Source organism: Oreochromis aureus, linkage group 18 (assembly GCF_013358895.1).
Source record: "Oreochromis aureus strain Israel breed Guangdong linkage group 18, ZZ_aureus, whole genome shotgun sequence".
NCBI lineage: Eukaryota > Metazoa > Chordata > Actinopteri > Cichliformes > Cichlidae > Oreochromis > Oreochromis aureus.
In genome coordinates, this window is record NC_052959.1 from 22,835,733 (window position 1) to 22,858,790 (window position 23,058).

The 23,058-nt window shown below is 37.1% G+C and overlaps 1 protein-coding gene across 4 annotated transcripts in view; it reads right to left on the reverse strand.

The window, feature by feature from the left end:
- Positions 1 to 23,058, reverse strand: part of LOC116313459 (dynein heavy chain 8, axonemal) — a 37,221-nt gene that overhangs the window by 5,540 nt on the left and 8,623 nt on the right. For 2 of the 4 annotated variants that reach the window (XM_039601963.1, XM_039601962.1), the window contains exons 9-78: positions 22,450 to 22,563; positions 21,688 to 21,795; positions 21,488 to 21,589; positions 21,241 to 21,387; positions 20,958 to 21,155; positions 20,655 to 20,731; positions 20,423 to 20,522; positions 20,215 to 20,334; positions 19,996 to 20,131; positions 19,717 to 19,904; positions 19,562 to 19,642; positions 18,317 to 18,433; positions 18,120 to 18,236; positions 17,801 to 17,936; positions 17,600 to 17,703; positions 17,414 to 17,520; positions 17,244 to 17,319; positions 16,986 to 17,109; positions 16,394 to 16,560; positions 16,171 to 16,297; positions 15,786 to 16,021; positions 15,431 to 15,535; positions 15,192 to 15,305; positions 15,038 to 15,100; positions 14,776 to 14,876; positions 14,505 to 14,642; positions 14,148 to 14,388; positions 13,842 to 14,041; positions 13,433 to 13,586; positions 13,176 to 13,339; positions 12,752 to 12,854; positions 12,319 to 12,423; positions 11,924 to 12,085; positions 11,267 to 11,491; positions 10,974 to 11,146; positions 10,708 to 10,886; positions 10,191 to 10,378; positions 10,022 to 10,108; positions 9,829 to 9,936; positions 9,617 to 9,751; positions 9,111 to 9,272; positions 8,784 to 9,030; positions 8,441 to 8,682; positions 8,194 to 8,334; positions 7,875 to 8,106; positions 7,644 to 7,786; positions 7,419 to 7,553; positions 7,198 to 7,320; positions 6,650 to 6,863; positions 6,463 to 6,572; positions 6,215 to 6,378; positions 5,946 to 6,138; positions 5,721 to 5,843; positions 5,506 to 5,636; positions 5,058 to 5,211; positions 4,723 to 4,887; positions 4,331 to 4,557; positions 4,076 to 4,194; positions 3,876 to 3,979; positions 3,575 to 3,751; positions 3,316 to 3,483; positions 2,421 to 2,636; positions 2,037 to 2,174; positions 1,817 to 1,944; positions 1,497 to 1,668; positions 1,245 to 1,400; positions 994 to 1,149; positions 729 to 911; positions 447 to 552; positions 103 to 355 (exon numbers count right to left, since the gene is read on the reverse strand). In XM_039601963.1, coding sequence (XP_039457897.1) covers positions 103 to 355; positions 447 to 552; positions 729 to 911; positions 994 to 1,149; positions 1,245 to 1,400; positions 1,497 to 1,668; positions 1,817 to 1,944; positions 2,037 to 2,174; positions 2,421 to 2,636; positions 3,316 to 3,483; positions 3,575 to 3,751; positions 3,876 to 3,979; positions 4,076 to 4,194; positions 4,331 to 4,557; positions 4,723 to 4,887; positions 5,058 to 5,211; positions 5,506 to 5,636; positions 5,721 to 5,843; positions 5,946 to 6,138; positions 6,215 to 6,378; positions 6,463 to 6,572; positions 6,650 to 6,863; positions 7,198 to 7,320; positions 7,419 to 7,553; positions 7,644 to 7,786; positions 7,875 to 8,106; positions 8,194 to 8,334; positions 8,441 to 8,682; positions 8,784 to 9,030; positions 9,111 to 9,272; positions 9,617 to 9,751; positions 9,829 to 9,936; positions 10,022 to 10,108; positions 10,191 to 10,378; positions 10,708 to 10,886; positions 10,974 to 11,146; positions 11,267 to 11,491; positions 11,924 to 12,085; positions 12,319 to 12,423; positions 12,752 to 12,854; positions 13,176 to 13,339; positions 13,433 to 13,586; positions 13,842 to 14,041; positions 14,148 to 14,388; positions 14,505 to 14,642; positions 14,776 to 14,876; positions 15,038 to 15,100; positions 15,192 to 15,305; positions 15,431 to 15,535; positions 15,786 to 16,021; positions 16,171 to 16,297; positions 16,394 to 16,560; positions 16,986 to 17,109; positions 17,244 to 17,319; positions 17,414 to 17,520; positions 17,600 to 17,703; positions 17,801 to 17,936; positions 18,120 to 18,236; positions 18,317 to 18,433; positions 19,562 to 19,642; positions 19,717 to 19,904; positions 19,996 to 20,131; positions 20,215 to 20,334; positions 20,423 to 20,522; positions 20,655 to 20,731; positions 20,958 to 21,155; positions 21,241 to 21,387; positions 21,488 to 21,589; positions 21,688 to 21,795; positions 22,450 to 22,563 — 10,409 coding nt within the window. The remainder of the gene's footprint in view (positions 1 to 102; positions 356 to 446; positions 553 to 728; positions 912 to 993; positions 1,150 to 1,244; positions 1,401 to 1,496; positions 1,669 to 1,816; positions 1,945 to 2,036; positions 2,175 to 2,420; positions 2,637 to 3,315; positions 3,484 to 3,574; positions 3,752 to 3,875; positions 3,980 to 4,075; positions 4,195 to 4,330; positions 4,558 to 4,722; positions 4,888 to 5,057; positions 5,212 to 5,505; positions 5,637 to 5,720; positions 5,844 to 5,945; positions 6,139 to 6,214; positions 6,379 to 6,462; positions 6,573 to 6,649; positions 6,864 to 7,197; positions 7,321 to 7,418; positions 7,554 to 7,643; positions 7,787 to 7,874; positions 8,107 to 8,193; positions 8,335 to 8,440; positions 8,683 to 8,783; positions 9,031 to 9,110; positions 9,273 to 9,616; positions 9,752 to 9,828; positions 9,937 to 10,021; positions 10,109 to 10,190; positions 10,379 to 10,707; positions 10,887 to 10,973; positions 11,147 to 11,266; positions 11,492 to 11,923; positions 12,086 to 12,318; positions 12,424 to 12,751; positions 12,855 to 13,175; positions 13,340 to 13,432; positions 13,587 to 13,841; positions 14,042 to 14,147; positions 14,389 to 14,504; positions 14,643 to 14,775; positions 14,877 to 15,037; positions 15,101 to 15,191; positions 15,306 to 15,430; positions 15,536 to 15,785; positions 16,022 to 16,170; positions 16,298 to 16,393; positions 16,561 to 16,985; positions 17,110 to 17,243; positions 17,320 to 17,413; positions 17,521 to 17,599; positions 17,704 to 17,800; positions 17,937 to 18,119; positions 18,237 to 18,316; positions 18,434 to 19,561; positions 19,643 to 19,716; positions 19,905 to 19,995; positions 20,132 to 20,214; positions 20,335 to 20,422; positions 20,523 to 20,654; positions 20,732 to 20,957; positions 21,156 to 21,240; positions 21,388 to 21,487; positions 21,590 to 21,687; positions 21,796 to 22,449; positions 22,564 to 23,058) is intronic. The other 2 variants (XM_039601964.1, XM_039601965.1) reach the window with 2 other exon arrangements.

Consider the following 23,058-nt stretch of genomic DNA (forward strand, 5'->3'; position numbering starts at 1 on the left):
GCCATACTTACTCTAATGTGAATTTTATCAAAGCCTTATGCTTCATACTTGATAAGAGACACACATTTTTCAGTAGATAAACTGGTACTGGTGAAAACATACCTTTCCAGTGACAGGTCAAAGATTTTGAGGAACTGACTCAGGGACGTCTGGTACATGACATTGACCATGCTCATCTCTGTGATGAGGAAGTAAAGGATGCTGCCTCGAGAGGCAACAGGACGATATTCTGCTTGAGCTATATTGATGTTCACCTCCGCTTCTGCTGCAACGCTGAGCTTTGCACTAACTTCTGCTGCGGTTTGCTTAGTTGTAGTCAGAATGCCGATCATGGAGTCGTCATCAACTAAAGAACCTTTAATCACACAGAAACAGCTTTTTTAACAGAGCAGTAAATAAAATACAAGTACGTCTTAGACGTTAACATACAGAAGAAACTGGCTTACCTTTAGTACTGCTGAGTTTGTACAGCAGGTTGTCTTCCAGCTCTTGCATTTTTCTCTTATTAGCAGTCACATCTTTAATTAGATTTAGTCTTTTGGCTTCTAATTCCTATTAAAATAAATAATCATAAAATTTCTGTGTAACAAAATGCCCCATCAATATTACACGCACAGTACTGAAATAACTTTTCATCAAACACATTAAAAAAAATGCAGCAATTTTCACAATTCATTAGTACATTTTCTACCACTAACCAATGTGGGGGGAGACTGTTTTCCACTGACCTGTTTCTCTCTGAGGATAACACGGCCAAGCAGCTGGTTCTCTAGACCCTTCATGTTAACAGTGAAATCAATGATGGAAGTCTTGGCACTGACTTCTGGGGAGTACGCTGGATTGGGCAGCTTGGTGGTTATATAGAGTTGGAAACCATCCATTACATTTACTTCTTTGTCTCCCACTTTGACCTAAACAAATCCCATTTATGAGAGAGCACGGTTTCAAGAAGTAGACGTAAAGATTGTTGAATATTAATGGTTTGACGATTACCTTGAAACTTGTCCCAGATTTGACGAAGTTTTTCTCAAGGACATTGTCCAGCACAGGATCCAGATCCTCAGCTATATCTTCAATAAGCAGTGGATTTCCCAAAGAAAGAGAGTCTTCCAAATGATTACGAAAGAACTTGTGCTTCAGTGATGTGACCTGAAAAGACATAACAGCTTGCCTCCATAAGATGCATAACTAAAACAACCAAGTTTGTTAAAAACAGCAACATTTAATTGTAATCGACAAAGTACTTGGAGTGAATTGGCCATTTCTTTTTTCTTTATCCAAGCCTTTCCCTGAGTCTGGGGATCAATGAGGAGGGGATATCTTGTTGCTTTTGTGACAATGATACCATTCTGCACAGACAGGTCATCTCCAGGGAGTCCCTGAAGGTTCCACTCACTTATCTTAAACAAAAATAGGATGATAAATGGCTTTAATAAGTCACAAATATCCTTTGAGATGCTAGTAGATATGTAGAATTAGATTTATTTTGTTCTTACAGTGGGAGGGTCCACTAGGGCAGAAATGATGTTGAGATTTTCTGTAAAAGGGATTTTATTGCTCTTGAGCTCTGCCTCCCAGATGTCCTTCAGCAGCATGTCACGGAAACTCTGGTTGAACGGCCCGCAATAAGACAAGAAACCAGTGAGCTGCAGCACGTCACCCACCAGTCTGCCAAGAAGAACAGAAGCAACTTGCCTCATTATTATTCTACCCCAATCAATACACTGCAAAACTGCAAGCAAACATGCAGACATGAAAAACAGTCCCTTCCTAACACAATATTTCAATATAAAATGTGATTTTCTTTGTAACCTACCTGTTTATCTGTGATTTAAATTCTTTGCTCTGCTCTGTCCAGCGAACTTTCTCTCCACTAAGTCCATCAATAAGTGCAGATGCAGCCTGCATTTTATTCTTGCATTTCTCAGCATCATCCAGCAGGTCCTAAAAAAGACAAAACCTTGAATGATCTACAATTTCAAATTCTACATAAAGGTTTATGCAATTTTAATAAAATTTATCAGGGTGTACTGCACCTGTTTTTCTTTCATAGCAGCGTCACATTTGGCCTTGACTTTGTCAAACTCTGCTTGCTTCTCAGCAAGCTGAGCCTCTGCCTTCATTAGCTCATTATTTGCGATTCTTAGGCGGTTTTCTTGAACAGCCAGGTTAGCCTGGAGAAAGATAAAAGACACTGAGATTCACAAAAATATATAAGGCACAGAAGTTTCATTACACATACTAACTAATATAAAAAGGCTATGAACTAGAAGCTAGGATTAAAAAATATTGACCTCTAAATTACGGACTCAAAGAGGCTGAAAGAAGAAAGCTTAACAATACAAGTACAACAGTCCCATGTCAGATCTACTTTGTAAACAAATTATGTCTCTCTCTGTCACATTGAGCATTAACATCACCTTAAGTGGCAGCACTTCTTTGTTGATGCCAAAGAATGTGGACATAGCCCGGGTCCATGCTAGCAGACCAGCTACATTACCACACACTTTCTTTGCATTTTCCATTGTGTAATCTTCCATATCGAAGTAAGGCTGTAGCAGTTCTACTGATTCCCCATTAATTTTGTCATTCTGGAAATGTTGGAGGGACATCATGAAACCAGTAGCACTCATAAGCTAAAAGAGGACACAAACATATGGCAAAGGTATCAAATAAAACAGCATTCAGTGATGTGCAACTCTCATAAACCTATATTTTATTCTCAGCAGACTACAGAAAACATCAGATGTTTAAAGTGAGAAAAATACCATTTAAAAAATGAAAGATTCAGCATAAAGCCATGCTGTTGTGATAGAGGTATGAGGATGAGGATGCAGTGTTCATGTTTTCCAAAGATTTTCAAATTTCGATTCAGCTGATTACAGAACAGTTTTCCACTTTTAAAACACAGGATTTAGCCCAGGGACGACAGCAATGTTACTGGATCATGTGCAGACATGCAGGCATGGTGAACTGTGTTTAACTGACAGTACCTAAGCCCCTGCTGTGTTTTCCATGACATAATCATGCATGTTTTTCATCAGATTGTATCATATTGATTTTTTGGCTTGCCCTTTGCACACAGATTTCTCAAGATTTTCATAATCGTGCGATAATATTATGTAATGTAGATGATGAGCTATTCAGTCTATCTATATTGAGGAACACTGATGTCAAATCGTCTAATTGATTTGTTACCAATTAAGCTAATTAAACTAATTGGTTGCAAAATGTTTCTCCTAATTTTTCAGCCTTAAATATTTTGCTGGAAAATAACTCCAATTAGTGAGTTTTTATAAGAAAAGTTTTTGTTACCTTCAGTGCTTCTGCCCACGATGGCTTAAGACACTGTCGTTCGGGATCAATGGAGACAGAGTCTAACTTCTTTTGAAACAAGAGAAGGCAGCAGTCCATGATCCGCATAATCAGATGTGGCGGCTTGGCTAATTTTCTCACAGTGGCAACATCAGCTGGCTTTATGGTCTGTAAAACATTTAAAGTATATGTACTGTGTACATACAATATATATGAGATAAGTACCTGTGTATGTAAAAAGTAATCACAGAGGTCTCACATTCAGTGCGGCTTTAGCCTCTTCTAAAGCTGGTTTAGCAGCCTCTAGTTTAGCTTCAGCAACAATTTTCTCTTTTCCAATCCCCTCCACAATTGTCTGAGCTTTATCCTTCACAACTTGGACCTCATTCTTTACAATTGTAGCAGCTTCAGCACTGACTGTTACCTCTGCCAACACCTATGTAAACGTAAAACAAGATGGCATGTTATAAAATGTGTAAAATATATACATAATATACATAACATTATGTCTATCAGTTGTGCATTTTGGGGGGTCACAGGAACCACTATGTATTACTTACCTTGTCAGCTTTGACAGATGCAATAGCAAGCTCTTTTTCCTTTACTTTTAGTTCTTTGGATAGCTGAGCCACAGACTCACTAGCCTCTTTTAGTTTCTCCAACCCTGGAAAACAATAATTTGAAAACCCCTTTTTCCTGAATAATCTTTGCAAAGTAATCCATACATGTCATCTACAGATTTCCTATTGAACTTCCTTACCAACATTCATGCGTTCTGCGAGTATGTTAATGCTGTTATACTTTTCAGTGTACAACGTTTTGTAACCATTTATAAAAGAGAGGTAGGATTTAGGGGTAACATGAGTTCGTCTTCGGAATCTAAAAGATAACACATACAATGCTGCATTGGTGTAAAATACAAATTATATACAAATAGAAGAAAAATTAAAATTATATACATGAATATAAAATCATTTAAATGTAACAACATAAAAATATCATCTGTGTTTTATACCTCTCAAAGTAGCTTTCACATGCGACAGATACTTTGTCATGGTATGTTCCCATAGTCGTCACCACAGATGCTTTGACTTCAGCAGAACAAACCATGTTAAACTCAGACAAGAAATATTTGGATACAGCCACCAAAGCCTCATTTGGCCAAGGGGTGAACCAGTCCATTGTGCAGCCAGAAATCAACCCTGGAAACTTCAGAGACCAGGAGCGAAACTTCGGTCCCACCTGTCAAGGTTGTGAGACAAAATGTGCTTCACCACAGACTCATACAAAGATGTCTTTGTGTATCTTTAATGTAACATTATAAACAATACAGGTGAACAAACGATACAAAGTCCCAACCTCTGAGTCACTGCTTTTGTGAAACAAGTATACAAATCTTTGACGTACCGGTGAGAAGCAAAGAACAACATGGAGATTCTTTCTTGACCGTGATATAAAATACTCGTAAAGGTTGTCAAAAGTTGGTGGAATACGAGGAAACTCCTTTTTCATCACAGGTATTAGGTTCTGGGTGATCTCTTGGATCTCATCTTTAGCAAAAAGATTGGAAACCTGCAAACAGTCAATTCACTATGAAGTCATCTGGACCAAATATGGCCACAAACGTGACAGTTTTTAACTACATGGTCTAAATTTTGACTTTCAGCTTGGATCAAAGTGGATTTTTGTGGATTTAAATATATAATAATATAATATATATAATTTTTTTTAAAGATCCTCACCTCTCCAGATGAAAGAACATTGTTGAGGTACTCAAGGAAGGCCTCATTCTTGATATCATTATCAGTAAAGATGAAGGTGATGCCTTTGCCTTCAGCCCCAGCTGTCCTATACAGCACTTTCAGGTCATCCAGGAAATTGGTCATGTTGTATGTTCTAATAAGAAGACAAACACTATAAATTGTGCTAATTAGCTCAACCCCAGATGATGCACATGTGTTTACATGCCATAACATGCCAGGTGCAACCATGTGTTTTCCCCATGCTTTTGACCCTCAATCTATGGCTTGTGGACCACTGGGGCTCCAGGGCACCCAGTTTGAGAGCCACTGGTATAAGGTCTTTACCTTATAATATAAGCAGCTTGAGGTAACTGTTGTGAATTGGTACCATATTGATAACATTAAATTGAGCTGAACTGAACTGAAGTTTTAGTTTTTCTATTCTTACCTGGTCAATGTGATCTGGAAGATGCGGTATCCAGCTATGAATGAGGCTAGCCGAGTAAGGCTCTGTTTACCTGATCCTCCGACACCCACAAGCAGGGCATTTCCTTGGTCAGTTCGAATTATTCGTGAGATCTAAAGCATTGGAAATCTTCAATAATTCAGCATTAATTGTAGCCAGATATAAAGGAAATGTATTAGTTGGGCTTGTAGTCTGACCTTGACGAGATGAGTCATTGCATCTGTGAAGAAAACCAGATCCAGAGTCGAGCCTCTTATGATCTCATTGTGTTGAGTCTGATACATCATTAGTTTCTCTGATAAGAACTTGAAATTTGGCACCTGAAAAAGTGAGCGTTTTCTTTCTGATTAGTATGACAGCTTTCTATGTCAATGTGCAACAGTATAAACATTGCACTGTAGTTATAAATACAAATCTTTTACCAGTTCATAAATTTTAGGGGCATCAAAACACGCATCCTCCCCTTCTTCTCCAGTTGGCTCAGGTGCATCTCGAAGAAAGTCCACAAAGTATGGCTCAGGATGAAGTTTTGGGACAAGGCTAGGATCAACACGCTCTTGGATCACCCGGGATACACCCTTCTCAAACCACTCTCTGTCCTCTGAGCAAATAAACCTACAGCAAAATTATGTTTAAATTTTAGCATCTTTGTTCTGCTTATAAAGTGATTTGCTGTATGTGAGGACTTTACCTGTCAGCAATCACCCTTGTACATTCACTCTTAAAAAGAGCCAAGAGGGTAGGTATATCATGACACTCCTCTGCCTTGATGTTTAACATCCCTTGCCAGATACGAGACAAATCTCTCAAATTGAAAATGTAGTGGAACTTGGATGGTGTGGGAAGCATTTTTACCTTCAATGTGAAATCATCGAATAAGATGTCTGTAGTAATACATCCACTTTTACAATCTGTTCACATCATCTTTTAAGTAGTTACCTTTGTCCACTGCCATAAAATCCTCCCAGCAGATACAAGACGCTTAACCATATCTGAAATGCTCTGCTTGAATTTTCTGCATTCGTGGAAGTAACCACCACTAATTATACCTGCAAAAAATTGCGTCAAAATAATATATTTGTTAATACAACTCGTAATAAGGGGAAACGAATCTTAAGGTACTTACCAAAGATCTTATCAATTGAAGTATTTGATGGCAGAGTACAGTTAAAGACAGTAAACTGCCTCTTGAGTCTTTGAGGGATGTCATTTCTCCCACCACCAGGGTGAATCATGGCAGCAAGTATCTGCACATCTTCAATAGTGGTGAAGTCTCCTGGTTTGTCCAGACTGTACATGCCACTCATTTCCATCATCTGTCGAACTATCTCATTGGTGATCTGGTTTGGACAGTTATATAAAGGAGTTATGCCTGAATTACTGTTCAGTGGAAAATCTACACCGTAACCTTCCACGTAAGCTGACATGCACCTTCTAAAAATGCATCTATGTTGGATCAACGCAGCCAGAAATTACTGAATGGCGTAGAAGGTTGTAGTGTATGGTTAAAAGGAGTTTCTGGTTATGTCCTAAGTTATGATGTAGATTTCCCAGAGAAGTCTAAATCAAACTTTACTAAGACTGGAAGCAACATGAAATAGTAAACAGTATATTTGCTGTTTTGTGTATTTTGTAAAATAAATATATATATAATACATGTATATATATAAATACCTGATCTCCCCATTCATTGACAACTGGCATGTTTATATCATCAATAAAGACTGTCATCCTGCGTCCTCCTGGGGGTCCATAGGTGCTGCCAATTCTTTTCTCAATGTAACTTTCCACTGTTCGCTGTATGTGTATGTATATAAAAAAGCTTTTACTAACAAAAAGCCAGATAGAATTTGACAAAGATAAATATGAAGAACATTTTATAGTTAAGATTTTACCTGAAACATTAGGGGTTCTGTTGCAGATGAGAAGTTCAGTGTCTTTGATAGGTCTGTCTCAGGATCATATTTTTTTGTGTAGCTTTTTATCATCACTGTTTTAGCAGTTCCTTGTTCTCCAATGAGCAGCACAGCCTATTTATACATACAATTTAACTGTAATTGAAGTACATACCAAGGATAAACATATGCTCTTTTATTTAATATTCATATTTTAAAGGAGACCTTGTGTTGTTTAGCAATGGTATCCAGCAAGAAAGAGGTTCTTGTGTTATCCACATTGGGAACAAGAATAGAAGTGTAGTCAGGCAAATGGTCAGTTGGGTAGATATATTCACCCACATGGTTGTTCCAATGACACCAATCACCTGAAATAAAAGATGAAGCTCTTACAGTAATTACATTTCAAAATGCAAAAGACACCATAGGGGTTTTATGTACTGTATAAAATGTTACCATTTGTGCCAATCATGTACTCAAACATAGTCTCCCCTGGCTGTGTTGGAGGAACATCAATATTGCTTTCATGACCTCTGATGTAAGTCTCTAGTTTGTCTCTATCATCTAACTCCAAAAGGGCTCCAAGGCTCCACATCAGACAGAAGGCAAAGAGACGCTCAAGGTGTTTGCTACCAGCAAAGCCTCCTGTCTCCTTGGTTGGGAGGAGGCCTTCCAGCAGATTCACAGACTGAAGGTGGAACATAATGAGACAATTCAATATTTCAAATTAATTTAGAAGCATCATCAATTTCTTCTCATTTGTCAGAATACATACCTGCATTATGTAGTTACACTCCAAAAGCTCCATTTTGGGTTTAAGGTTCTGCTTCATGTACAAGTAAGCATCCTCAAATATCTTGTCATATAAACTTAAAATACGTTCTGCCTCTTTTGCATTGTGCTTGTTAGCCCATCCCTAAAACATAAAGGCCACATTCCATCTGAATACAGTATTGTAACAGCAGCACTGATTCTTTTCTCCAAACAGCTTTTGAATGGAAAATTTCAAAAAACAAGCCTACCCTGAGTATGGGTTTCCAACTGAGAGCGGATGCGCTCATGAAGACCATACCCACCCGGGACACTGTAGCAGGGGAGGCATTATCCATGTTGTGCACCTCAAACACCAACTTGCAACATGGTGACATTGAGATGCGGTCACCATTAGCCAAGGTCAGTGTTTTGTTATCATCCAACACAGAATTAAGATTCTCAATCCATATGGCGTCGACGGGACCATCAAGCACAATCCATATGAACTCCCCTGAAGTGTTCACATTTTAAAGAAATGAAAAATAATAATTATATATATATGTATTTATATGTCTGTGTGTGTGAATATTCATTAAATATTGTATTATAAACCTTTCTTAGCTTTGAGTGTCCTCCTCCATAGTGTGGAAAATATCCCATCTGTCCAATCATTGGTGGCTGCATCAAGACGGCCAAACATCTGTGCAGCAGTGATTGCTTTGGGGTTCATGCGCATCTCCCTATGCGGGTATCCACATTCAGTCATAGCTCGCATGAGAATGTTGATGACTGTGGTCTTCCCAGCTCCACTTGGTCCCAAAGTCATCAGCCCATGGCGCACTCGTGAAGTCTCATAAAGCTGATAGTGATTATCAGTAAGAAAGAGTGTTTTCCAAACAAAATCCAAATAACAACAGCAGATAAACATGCAGATGGTACCTGAACAAGCTTGAGATTCCAGGGAGGATGGTTGATAATACCGGCTGACTGCACTTGATGGGCAACAGCTGCCTGAAGTTCAGCATATGTGCTACCATCCAGCTGGATACCAGGGAACAGGTCATTGATGAGACTGAGGAAAAGTGACTCATCATCATCCACCTGAAACATACACACACACACACACACATTATAGATATATGTATATATATACATATACATATATGTATACATATACATATACATATATGTATATATATATATATATATATCTGAAGGATAAACCGCCGCGAGGGGCGTGCTGGGTGTTTATATATATATATATATATATATGTATATATATATATATATATATATATATATATATATATATATATATATATATATATATATATATATATATATACATAGATAGATAGATATAGCTATAGATAGATATATATATATGTACATATATACTGTCAAATATTTGACTGCTGTCCTTTAGCACTAGGTTTGTGTCATACCAGTTTAGACAGATTCATGTCACGCAGCACTCTCATGACAATGCTGGACTCTGTGTCATCCGGCCGTGCTCTTTTAGCAGCCCCAAGTGTTCGTAACACGGACAGGATGTTCCTCAGGCCAAAGTCATAGTGAACCTAACAAAGCAAGAGCTTAGCTTTAGAGGCTTAATAATTACTTATTATAGGAACTAAACTGGCCATAAGATTATTACCTGTTTTGTAAGTTGTTCTTCACACAGTTTATAAAGAACAAAAAACTTCTGGGCTAAGATGATATTTTCATTGAATCCACAACTGGCTAGCTTAACTCTCATGATGATCTGTCAAAGGCAATAGTGAAAAAAATGGTTAGAACTTAAACAAAACAGATAATATTTCTCCCTAGCAAAACTAACTTTTACCCACCTGTCTATCTGGCACCATCATAGAAACCGTCCTGAATTGCACTTTTAAATTTTCAGGAAGTTCCTGACGACCGGCATATCCGGGGTTCTATGTATTGAGTGACAACATGTTTTATTTTATTCATACTAAACATCTGCTGCCTAGTAAACATGTAAATCTCGTATCTTACCATAGTGATAAACAGGCCAAACTCTGGATTCAGATCCACAGTGTCTCCATCAGTAAAAATGAATGTTCTCTTCTGGTTCTTGCGTGCCGTCAGAACTATGTAGATCTGTTGAGCAGCAACAGAGAGCACTGGCAGGTCGATTCTGTTGAACTCATCAAAACAACCCCAGGACCCTGACTGCGCGAGGCCTGAAAAAGAATCAACAATTAACCAAATGTGCATATTTTTGGAATGTGAAAAGAAGTTGGAAAATCACAAATCGCAAATGCACAATGGAAGATCCTCGTAGATTTGAACCTAAAATCAAAATCTTTCTATGAGCAGCATAAGATAAAATGAAATCTGAGTGTTATGCTCATTAATCCAGTTAAGGAAATCCCAGAAAGTTGATTCGGTTCACCTGGATGTCAAGACCGAAGAAGTCACTTGGGTGAGAGATGAAATGTTTCTCCCACTGAAAATGCTACACAATACATTTTCTAAGATATCTGATAATTCCATTAATTGCTTAGGATACCTTTATAAATCCTTCCAAGTCCTCTGAAGTCCATCTGGTCAGAGCAGTTGAACACTACAACATACTTGCCAAGGCAGCGACCCATGTCTTTGGTAGTTTCAGTTTTCCCAGTTCCAGCCGGTCCTGCAGGGGCTCCTCCCATACTCATACCTAGAGCTTGGGCTAGTGTGATGTAGCACCTAGGTAAACAAGACGGAGTTAATGAATGTACCTTAGTAATTAAATCTATATAAAAAGTAATTAACAAAATTTCATTATTTACTTGCCTGTCTGTCAGTGGAGTGATGACCAGACGATCAGTACAGCCTAGAAACTCATTCTGATAAATGAAGTCAACATTAGTAATAGACACAATGACCTTATCCAGGTAGCCCCTGAAGTAAAACCTGCTCTGCTTCAGCCATTCAAAGTCGCCAACAGATTTGATACGCTTTTTCACCTGAGGAAAAAGCAGGACATAAAGAGGAATGGTTGACCATAACAGTTCAATAATAAAAAGTTATCTGTGACAGTAGATGTGGAGTAGTATTTATCCCCCCCCAAAAACCCCAAAACTTACTAGGTCATTAAATATATCAGTCTGGTGCACATGAATTGTGACAAGTGTCTCATATTTGACTCTGTCAAATTTGCTGAGGTCATAGGTTGTTTGCTTGATGAGTGTAGTGAGCAGACTCAGTAATTTCTTTTGGGTAAGAGGCATGATGTGCTTGTCATCTTCTGCATGGTGCAGGGCCTTCTCTGCATCTCTTGTCCAAATCATTTGGATTCCTAGCAAGCCCACCTAAAAAGTAAGAATCAAACAATACACGAAAAGATGCGTCATGTATAGTACATACAGGTAAAGTGGTAGAAATATGATGCTACATGAAAGGTACTGTCAAAGATATCCATACTTGTTATTTTACAAACGTTGGACAAAGAATGAAAAGAACCATGAGATCTGTTAAGCTGCCTCTGCCACTGATAAAGGCCAGAAGGAAATGTCACATGAAAACAAGCAGTGATGTTGCTGGATAGTGTAATTAGAAAAAGGACAGCTCACATCTCATAGAGAGTAACGTCTCAAATCTTTAAAATCTTAAATACTTTAAACACTACTAAATGGTGGTTGGTATTATAGATGGAAAAAAATCTCTATTACATTTTAATGAACAAAATATTTTAAAAACTCATGAAAATAATTTTACTAACAGCCATAATTCAGTCTTCCTACCTGTGCTTGAAATTTGTTGAGAAAAGCAAGAAGATCAAACTCCTCATCGTCTATCTCTAGATCTGCAGCTCTGATAACAGAGTGCAGTGAAGCCTGTTGTTGCACCAAAAGCTTCCCAAGCCAGATCTCAACTTCTCCCTGAGCCATTACAGGACTCTCTAGCTGAAAACACAGAAACACATTTGACCTTATTCTTTTTGAATATCTATTTATTGTACCCTACACTTGTCTGTAGAAAATAGCAATCTGATATAAATTTAACTTTAATTTGAACTTAACTCTGTATTGACCACTTGCAAAAGTTATTTACACTAAAAGTAGCAAATGCAATTCAACATATCATTGCATTCCTGAATTTACAGCTCTAAACTAAAAATGCAAATAGCATTAAATACCGGCAGTTTCTCCCCTTCTTGTGAAATAACAGCTATGATCTTGTCATATTCTGTTTTGTGAAACTCAGCTTCTTTTACATTGTCAAACACTCCAAGGAGATGCGCCTGAAAAACAAATGCATCTACAGTTATTTTTGCTATTTTACCCAAAATCAAAAACACAAAAGAAAAAAAAGAGAAAAACAAATAAACAAAACCCAAGAAATCAGACTTCAATATACAAATCCTTTTCTTAATATTTCTATCCTGATCCTTTTATTCTTTGCCCATGAAAACTCCAAATTTAAATTGTATTTCTTATTTGCTAACATGAGTTTTTAATATATCTATGCAGACAAACAAATTAGGCCTTTTGCTGCAGCATTTTGATTAAGTTTTTTTAGACTATTTAAAAAAATTATTATTTTCTTACAGTGGCAGTGAATGTTCTGACCTGAATTGTGTGAGAATCACTGGCTTGTCCAAGGATTTCCAAAAGGGCAGGATCAGACACAAAGAAGAACCGTGGAAACAAGAGTCTCTTTTTCTCAAGATACCTGTGAAACAAGATCATATCACCTGTAGTGTACACATCGAACACAAAAGTATTGTTATAATTATGGGCCCCATTTATTCAATGCTTTTCTGTTTAGTGCAAAGCATCTATGTGTGATACAAGGAAAAAAAGTGGGAAAGAGAGGCAAAGAATAAAACCTGCAGTGCTCAAGTAAAAGCTAATTAACTAAATGGCTAAAAAATCTATATAAATTATTATTTTTTTAAATGCCGGAACTACTTTTCTGATTTTCTTTTTACCCTCCACTGTTGCAGCCAATACAAAGATGCAAACTAAAACAAGGATGTTGCTAAAAATTTACCCTGCAAGAGATTTCTGACAGAGCTCTAGTTGTTTCTGAAGATCTGGAAGGTTTTCTCTCAGAGATGGATCACCTACACAGCACTCCACCACATTTGGGACCTTTTGTGCTCGCCACATGATCTCAGTCCAAGACTTGTCAATATTCTGAAATCGATTTGCTTCCTGCAAGCGAAAAAATTTTAATGCTGGCATTTACCTAAGGATGCCTTCAAAATTGTTATTTTCAGGCCACAGGGCAGAATTAATGAACTGTACCTGTGGCAGATCTTTGGCAATGTCACCCCCAACAAACACAGCCTCCAAATAGACCCACAAGTTTTGCACTATAACCCACTGTTCAATGACCTCAGATGATGTTGAAAGCTTGAAGACCCAATCTTGGATCTCTGCTTTGTGGAAGGTACTATACCTGTAAAAAGCAGCCAAAGCTCGTTAAGTTCTTTAAGACATTGCAGAAATGGGAATATGTGTGGATATTTCACATCTTGAATGATCACACCCAAACTAATCTTTGTCACTACTAATGTTTCTGGGCTAAATTATTTGTTACAGTTAGGTAGGTCTAGCGGTCTTGCCTTTTATCACTCCAAAGTATCAATGTTTCTTGGGATCAAGTTTATAAAATCTGTTACAAAATTTTAAGCCGGGGTCTATTCTGTTCTACCTGTTGCTCAGCAGTGAACCTAGCACCATCAAACTGTCCTCCAAGTTGGTGAAAATCTCTGATGTTTCTGCTCCTTTCAGCATCAGTTCTCCTCTACTCTTAAATGTCATAAAGCTCAGGGTCTGAGCAGACCACATCTCTTTTACTTGTGATAATTTGGCCTCAATATCCTTCTCCTTTACAGCTGATATGCAAATGTCCTACAAATACAAAAAGCAAAACTTGGGATGGTGCATACACATGAGCAAATCAAATCTATAAGCTTGAAACTGAAGTAGATTATAAATGTCAAATCTGCCAGCACACCTCAATGTCGTCCTTGTACGTCAACAAAGGCGCCTCCATGATGTTCTCAAGTGTAAACGTACTGGACTCCACCTCAAATTGGTGTCCAGTCACTTGTGCAATACGGTCCCAGTGTCTCCGTTTCATAGACTTGTTTGCAATCATTTCAAGAAGAGGACACGAATCATTAAAATCGTCAATGGTCTTTTTTAGATCAAGAAAGGCTTGCCAGTCCTTTAGTGCTTTGGGTAGCTTCCGACACCTGCAAAAAAACAAATAATAAACTTTTTTAAAATGAATACTCTTTAAAAAAAACATTCATTACACAACAAATTTTAATTTTTAGGTCTGTAAGTTTTAATAACAGATATACTCAACCTGTTCTGAAAATCCAAAAGTTCGCCATTGATCTTTTCAATATCCACTTGTGTCCACAGTATCTTATAGTACCCATTAATCCTGTTCATCACTGCATCATACAGGCCATAGAGTTTTTGAAGCAGATCAAGATCTCTTCTAAAGGAAACATTAGGAAGCATAATGTTTGAATATATTTTACAATGTAATAAATGTTAACACTTAGCATAGTATTAATAGAGACGCAAAAGTTTCCTAGCACAGAACAAGGTTTGTTTTTCTGCTGATGTACCTTTTCTCGTGTAGACAGTTGTATTCTGTAACTGGTAAGCCAAGAAGCTGCTGTCCAGAAGTATATGTGGTGAAGTTTCTCCAAAGCTCTTCAAATCTAGCCTGCATACAAAACATACATACAAATGCTGCAAGGCTGTTTGTTAAATGTGATTTTGATGTTTTCTTGCTCTATCAGCTCTCTCTTATCTAGTAAACATTTACCCTAACTTGTGTGAATGATTATAGATTTTCACAAACTGAAAGAATTGAAACTTCGTCACCTGATAGATTTGAAGCCTGCGGCTGGCTTCTCGTGGAGCTAATCCTTCAACCAAGGGGCCTTCCTGAAATACAAGACATGAATTGAAGAATAGGTTAATATGAATACGCTGATTTATTGAAAACCAACCACACAGAGTGTTTAAGATTACTCACAGAATCAAACTGTTCCATAAAAGTGTCAACATCTTTTTGGAAGATAACAACGCTCTCAACAAGGTCTTGTTGGAACTTGGGTTGCATACGAACAAGCTCATATTGCACCGATCTCTGCACAAGTCAATATCGAAAATAAAATCAAGATCACAGCTTATCACATTTACATCACACAAGATCACATTTATTTAAAAAAAGTCATCAAACAAAACAGGCATTAATGTCATGATAATACTTACAGCTTTAGACTGGAGCATTGTGAAGGAGTCTCTCAGATTGTACACTTCTTCTACTTCTCTTTTGGTCTCTTCTGCTTCGTATTTTGTCAAAATTTCATATGCTTCCTGGAAATACATTATTATATTTAAATGATCAACATTTAGCTCACTCTGAACATGTGGGCCTCTCATTTATAACTAACAGTAGTAACAGTAGATAGTTAGATACAGTTAAATTACAAAATGTCTTTCACTAAAAATTTCTGGGCTTTATTTAATTTTGTTACTGGTACTCTGCAGCAGTTCATATCACTTTGTTTATTGTGTAGTGCTATTGCCAGTCTGTAGTTACACAATACACTTAAGCAACTGATACCTCAATGGAAATCAGTGTCATGTCAGTCTCTATTTCAGCTTCTCGAAGCGTAGACAGGACCCCCATAGTACAGCGTACATCTTCCAGATTAGCCACAGGATGTGATAGCTGTATAAGGTAGTTGTTCAAATGTACGTGTGTGTCAGTCATTTTCTTCTTGTAACTCTCCTTCAGGTATTTGCAAATTAGTTTCTTCCAGGCTTTTGTCTCATCTGTTAGGGCCTTTTTCAGTGAACCTATATGTAAAGGAACTTAGCATTAGTCCTCCAGTTCTCAAACTAATAACCACCTACATGGGACGTGTAATAAAACACAAGAAATATTATCCAATTATCCAGTGGTAGCAGAATGGAATTCAATCCTGGTCCTCACAAATAAAACTTACCTGTCGTTAACTGAACAGATTCAAAAGCAATAACAGGCTTGATAGCTTGAATTTCTTGCTCAACTGAATCATAGTGTTGGATTTCATCTGTAATGTGGATCAAGGATGGGTTGCTTCCCATGAATTCCTTTGTAGAAATTAAGAGAAGGGTTATGATAATGATATAACTATATGAAAACAACAAGGAACATGTCATGGTGAAAGAAAATCAAAGACAACTAACTTTGACTTTAGCGTTTTTGTCCTCTTCCCAGATCGCTCTGAAAGTACTGAACTGTTTCAGAACATCAGCTGCTTGTCCCTTCTGAGAGTTGATCGCTGTTTTCAGAATGCCCACGAGTTTTTTGATGTCCTTGTGTTCCACAACAAAGTTAAATAAATGATTTTTTTCTGCAGAAACACAAATAAACAGTCAAAAGTACAACCAATGATTGTGCTAACAGTTAGCAGCTGACAGTTTCATTCAAAGTTTAACATTTACTTTTGTACAAATGTATTTTATCCAGTATGACCCAAAATGGGCAAGTGAGCCCATAAATTCAGCAGGAAAGTATTTAAAGGGAAACACGAGACTTCTATAGGACCAGAAGTCCATTTGCAACCACAACTATCACCATCTAGTGGCCTTCAGATAGAATGCAAGTTAAAGGTACCTCTGCAAGGTAATACCCTTCATGTCTTACACAGTCCCCACAATAAGCTTAATATTTAAAATCTTCATTCATAATAAAGGATGTCTTTAATTTAGGAGCTGAACTTTGAACTTGTGCATCAAGTGTGTTTGCTCCTGTATGTGCATACTGATGGTGAGTTACCTGTTTTCTTCCTTTCATTAGGAGTGTACTCCCACTGCCAGGCAATACTCTTGCTAACTTTCAACACAGAGTCAGTTAGTTGATTTATGGCCTGTTGGATTTCATCTAAGGTGGGAATCATTACCTGATAATGTCAAATATCAGAAATCAAAACTAGATTTTCTGTTCAACAAAACTTGCAAAGAATTCCAGATCTCTCTTTCCTACAATGCAATTACTGCACCCTGAACATGTAGTGAAAGAGAAGTAGAAACTCACCACATTGGGTATATCCAGCTGGACTTCAGATTTTATTAGCGGAACTATCCTAGGTTGAGGCTTGGATTTCTTGTAACTTCCGTAATATATTGATGAAAATATGAAAGATCTTTTCTCTTTGAGTTATGATACTGCATTGTGCACATACCAACAAACACAAATATACTTACATAGCGCAACTAATCCTCTTTTTCAAGGTGTTTAGAGAGGACTTGGTTGTTTTGAGAACTGCATCAAGTACCCTTGCAGTGTAGGATTCATAAAGCTTCTTAAACTCCTGAAATTAAGATTTGTATGCAAATCAGTGGGTGAAGTGCACATAGCAGAAGTGTTTTACAGTTGGTAGACAAATATACCTTTTCAAATTTAGTATTTTTGTCTTTTATTGAACTTTCTGCAGTCCCTCTCTCATCCTCATGAGCAATCGTCTGTCTCTCTCCTGCAGTCATGGTCCTCCCGACTACAGTGTTGAAAGTGTGAAATACAAAAGATACGCTTAAATACTTAATTGCTGTGTTCACTTGTGTGCCACTCTTAAAACTCTGCCTTGACATCACCTGAAACAGGTTCCTGAACAGTCTTGTAGCCTTTTGGTTCATAAACAGCACTTAAAATAGTCTCCAGCTCTTTGATTGCTGTTTTGACATGACTACATTTGTAATCCAATGTCTTTGCCCACTCTTTACAAAGATTCTAAAAAGAGGTTGACATATGTATTTGGTGAATAAGACACAACTTATTTGTAAAGGCAAATTAAAAAATGAGAAGAAGACTTTAGCAGAATAATCATTAAATTATTGTAAAGAATGTAATTAAATTGATTTCAGTTGATAAACATCTAAAATTTGTGTTTTGATTTGGTACGAGTGGCCATACCTTATTATGGTCAATCAGATGCTGAACTGAAGTTGGATCATCTGAGAGCTCAATCAGCATCGTCTCTGAGATGTCTTTAAGGACATCATCAATGTGTAACTTGTTAATATTTAGCACCTGAAAAAGAAGGAAATGTGGTTCTTGCTTATTATAAATGCACAATAAGGAAAATTGTAATGAATGACACAGAAACAGACCTTATTCACAAGATGCTGGAGCTCATACAAAGCCGCGTCAACTCTTTGGAAGAACTCGTCCAGGAGTAAGGATGACCAGGTGAACAGCACTGCCCCACGTTGAAGAGCAGATTCAACCTTGCGAGTTACCAAAGACATTAAAGCTTACTTATTACACAACAGCCATAAAAAAAAAAAAAGCATGGCAACAGCAGGGCTCTAATTTCTCAATGGTGCAACTAAAAAAAGCCTAGGTTGCACCGCTCTGTGTGGTCAACAACAGATACACATCATGCCCATATCGTGGTCGAAACCAATCGGGGATAGTCAAGGGAGGGACCTCTCTGATTGGCCATGGTTGAGATATTCCTGTAGGCCTATGTGTATGTACATTTGAAAGTGCAGGCTGATAGAAAGAGGTGAGTAGCCTAAGCCTGATAGAAGTGGATGAAGCTGTGAGTAATGAGAAAAGATGAAATGAACAATTGATAACTTTTTCGTTAAGTTAAGGCCTGATCTGTCTGAAATTCATAGCCAGTGCTCTGACAAAGAGCCATCAACCTCTCATGTAATATCTAACACTGGTCATGAGACGGCATCAGATAATGAGCCACATACGATCGACTCCGAGCCAGAGCCCACTGAAAGTAAAAAGGGGGAAAGTGCATACATTTTGAAGAGAGTGGCTTGACCAGTTTCCCTGGCTAAGATACAGTAAAGCTGACAACATGATGCACTGCATTTACTGTCATGAGTGTGGAAAGAGCATCACCGGCAATACTGCATTTGTGACTGGTGCTAACACGTTTCGAATTGAAACGCTGAAAAAGCACAGTGTATCCAGAAAACACATTATATGCTGCGATAAATGCACTGCCCAAGTCTCCCCTCTCCCCACTGCCTTTAAGCGGCAGGCAGCAGCAAACAGGTCGTCAGAGGAGGCCGAGATGATGATTAAGTTTACCATTGTCTACAATATTGCCAAAAAAGAAGTTGGGTTCACTAAGTTCAAGTCCAAAATAATTCTTCACAACACCCCACGTACAGTAATGATGTCGCCCAGTGTATGGGTGTCATCTGAGACACACTGAAAAAAATGTATTTAATTTATTTAATATATCTTGAGATGTTTTAAGTTTAAATTTCAGTTCAGTGAAGCACTTTAAGCACCAGCACTTTTTCAGTAACTTATCTTTCTTGTAGAATTGTGCTCAAATAAAGAGACATTTCTTTCACAAAATGCACCATCTACTGTAATATACTTACATTTTGGATTTTTGAAGCCATCCAGCTGGAAAAGTCTTCAGGTATTTTCTCACAAGTGGACTCATAATCTTCCAAAATGGTCTATAAAAAAGGACAAGAAGTTATTTTATATTAAGTTAAATAATCATTTTGTGAAAAAACTAGTTATTACTTGCCTGTAATCGATGGTGATCAGCGTTGAGTTTTGTTTCGATGTTGAGAAGATGTAAGGCTTGCTTTGGAACCAGGAGATCCATCTTCAACAAACACTTTGCCTCCCGTATGACCTCAGTTACTTTGGGATCGAAGTTGACAACTAACTTTCCTGTCTTTGGGTGACGAACCAGCAGTGCAACATTTAAGACTGTTGTGAATAACACAGAGAGTAAAGTCATATTAACAGAATCAGATACAGTGTGCAATCAAGGTTATCAGCATATTTAATTTAAGCCAACCATGATTCATCTGCGATACTTCCTTGAGCCATGCTTGGTAGTAAATACACTCAAACTTTACTAACGAAGCTGCAGTCTGATTGTACATTTTGACGGCATTTCGTCCCTGAGGACTGAGCAGGATGTCCGAGTTTTCCTGTTTAGGATGATAGAGTGAGGTAACATTCAAATCTTTCAGTGGTAGTAGCTTTAAATTTTTTGACAGAAATCTAACCTTACTTTTATGTGTAACATGGGTTCCTCTATTTTTTTGAAGAGGTGCCTGGCCCAACCAATTCGTCCAGCCACAGGAGGCATGTCCCTAGCTAGTGGAGGGTTCTCTTTGTGGTTGCCATAGTGCTGCAAAAGAAGTTTGTAAAACAAAATCAAATCTGTGCATTTATATTTTATTTTAAATGGCATTAGCGAATAAAAATAAAATAGGTACCTTTCTCACAAACTCTACTTCTGAGACATAACGCTGAAGAACAAGACCCAAAAGATGGGGAACGTGTGCGTTAATGCAGGGAATGTTCAGCCTCTGGAAACTACAAATTTAAAAAAACAAAGTAATAACAAATCATTACAGTAGTCAATGTTATATTTCTAATATAATATTTCCAGTGTAATTGATATATATATATATTACATTGCTAAAAATATCATATATAGACACTAACCGCTGTATCAGGTGAATGGCACGCTCAGATGTCTTCACATGTGAGAAGCACGAATTCATAAAAGTCTGCAGCTGGTTCTGGAGAAAAGGTAACAAATGTAACCTTCATTAGTACTTTATCATGTTTTAATTGTGGCCATGTCTTAATGAGTGATGTCTGTGATTAGTGGTTTTGTGTATATGTAAATTCTTTGCAGGTCTCTGAGAAAACATCTTCATCCCTATGATGCTTCCTGTTTTAAACAATAGACAGAAAAACAGCAGCTACATGTTTTAGGCATAACGAGTACACAAATATACATACCTCAGTGTAATGGATTTGCTCCGTAAACTTGACAAAATCTGCTCCAAATTCAGCACTCCTTGGAGCCAACATGTCATACTGCTTACTTTTCATATTCATGGCTATGGTGTTGAACTGTCTGGCTAGAATCTCAATGCCCTCAATGTTGGACTTGTTAAGTGATTCAAATGTCTTGAACACTGTGATTATTTGTGTGATCTAGAAAAAATAATGCTTACTGTTACACAGCAAAGCATTATGACAAGACTGACATTCACATTTTAGGAATTAAAATAGATCGTACCTTTTCAAGCTGCTTGCAGAAGTTGGAAAACTTCAAAAAAATTTCCATCTCTGAAACCTCAAAAGGCCTCTTTCCAGATGCAGCCACTGTTTCCATCTTTGTTTTCTGGAAACAAGACTTATATTCCTGGTACAAGGAGATACAGTGCTGCAAAGGACAAAAGATTAACAACAGCAGAAACGGTGTACTGCTGCAGTCATGCCTCTGTAATAACACTGATGTGCACTAATCACAGTGTCACAGTCACCTGCACTTTTGTGATGATGTTATCAGCATCTTGGTCCCATATGAGACATTTGCCGTTGTCAGTAATGTACGATCTGCACATTGTAACCATCTGATTTGTGACCTAGAAAAGTTTTCAGTATCACATGTTGTACAAAGGGAGTTGGATCTTAAATGTTTGTTCTTTGAATGAAATGAAAAGACTCAACAAAGTAAACTTACTTTGATGAACAGTGAAGATATAGTTTCAGTCGTGTTGTAGTACAGTGAAACTCTGAAAATCATGTGAATAGTACTGATGACATTTTGCACATTTGTCATCATGGTAACCTGAAATGACACCAAATATAGTCACATTATTTATAATATACTTTTTGCTCTAATATAATTTGTATTTCTTAAGTTTGTAATGAACAACTTTATTGTACAAAAATGGAACTATTAACAGGCTATTATCCATATTTATTAAAAAAAAAAACTGTATGTGTGAGGGTCACTAATGAATAGTACATGGAGTATGAATTGAATACTAGCGTTGTTTCTAAGTGAATAGTAAATAGGCAATTTTTGATCATTTTGTTGTGATGTAGTCTCGGGCAAATAAAAGACTATTTTAAAACCTGTCAAAGACCTCCTGTATTCAGTCCATAGCAATCGCTACTCAGAATTTTGCATTTGTTTGTTATTGCCTACATTTGGTAAAAAAAGACCATACTTTTCCCCCCAATACTGTTGGTTTTACAGCCTGAATGCTTTACAATTCATATACATGTCTTTAAATAGCTGTGTATGCGATATAGGTGCTTTCATACTTGGTTAATTCCAACAGTGGATAACTAACTAAACACATAGGAAATTATGTGTTATTTTAACATCACTTCATCAACAAAAACACTGTTTGGCTCAGAGGTAAAATTTTATTTAGTACTAAAAATTCTAACAATTGCAAGTTCTTAATGGAAACATATTGTTGACTGCACATACCGGGTCACTGATGTAGAGAGGTTGAAGAACCTTCTCCAGTGTGTTCAGGAATTTCACATTGTCTTTTGCCTCATTGGCACACCTTGTTATCCTAGTATCCAGCTTCCGCCACATCTACAGAGGTACATGTTTATGTCAGTGATGACGGTAATAATATATGGTGTTTATTGTAAATGTTTGTTTATTGGTCAATGTTTCAAGGAGTAATTTAAATTTCTAATTTTATTAGTATTAGTATTAGTATTATTGCTACATTTTTTAATGATTTTTTTGTACATAAAATAAAGGCAATATCCCCTGAATTATATGGTCACGATCCAAAATATTATTAAAAATACACAAAACAAAATCACATTTATGGATTCCTCATATATCATAGAACAGCGATAATTAGTAATTACTGATCATTCAGGAATAATCTTACTATTATATAATTTGCATGTAATTTTTATTATATATATCAAATAGATTCAGTTTTTCATATTGCATCTATACACAGTGTTATAGATGCAATATGTCTGAAGGTATTTTTTTTAGATTTCGATATTGTTATTGAATGAGATTAATCTGAACAAGATTAGAAACAGGTATATCAGAGGTGTAATTTAA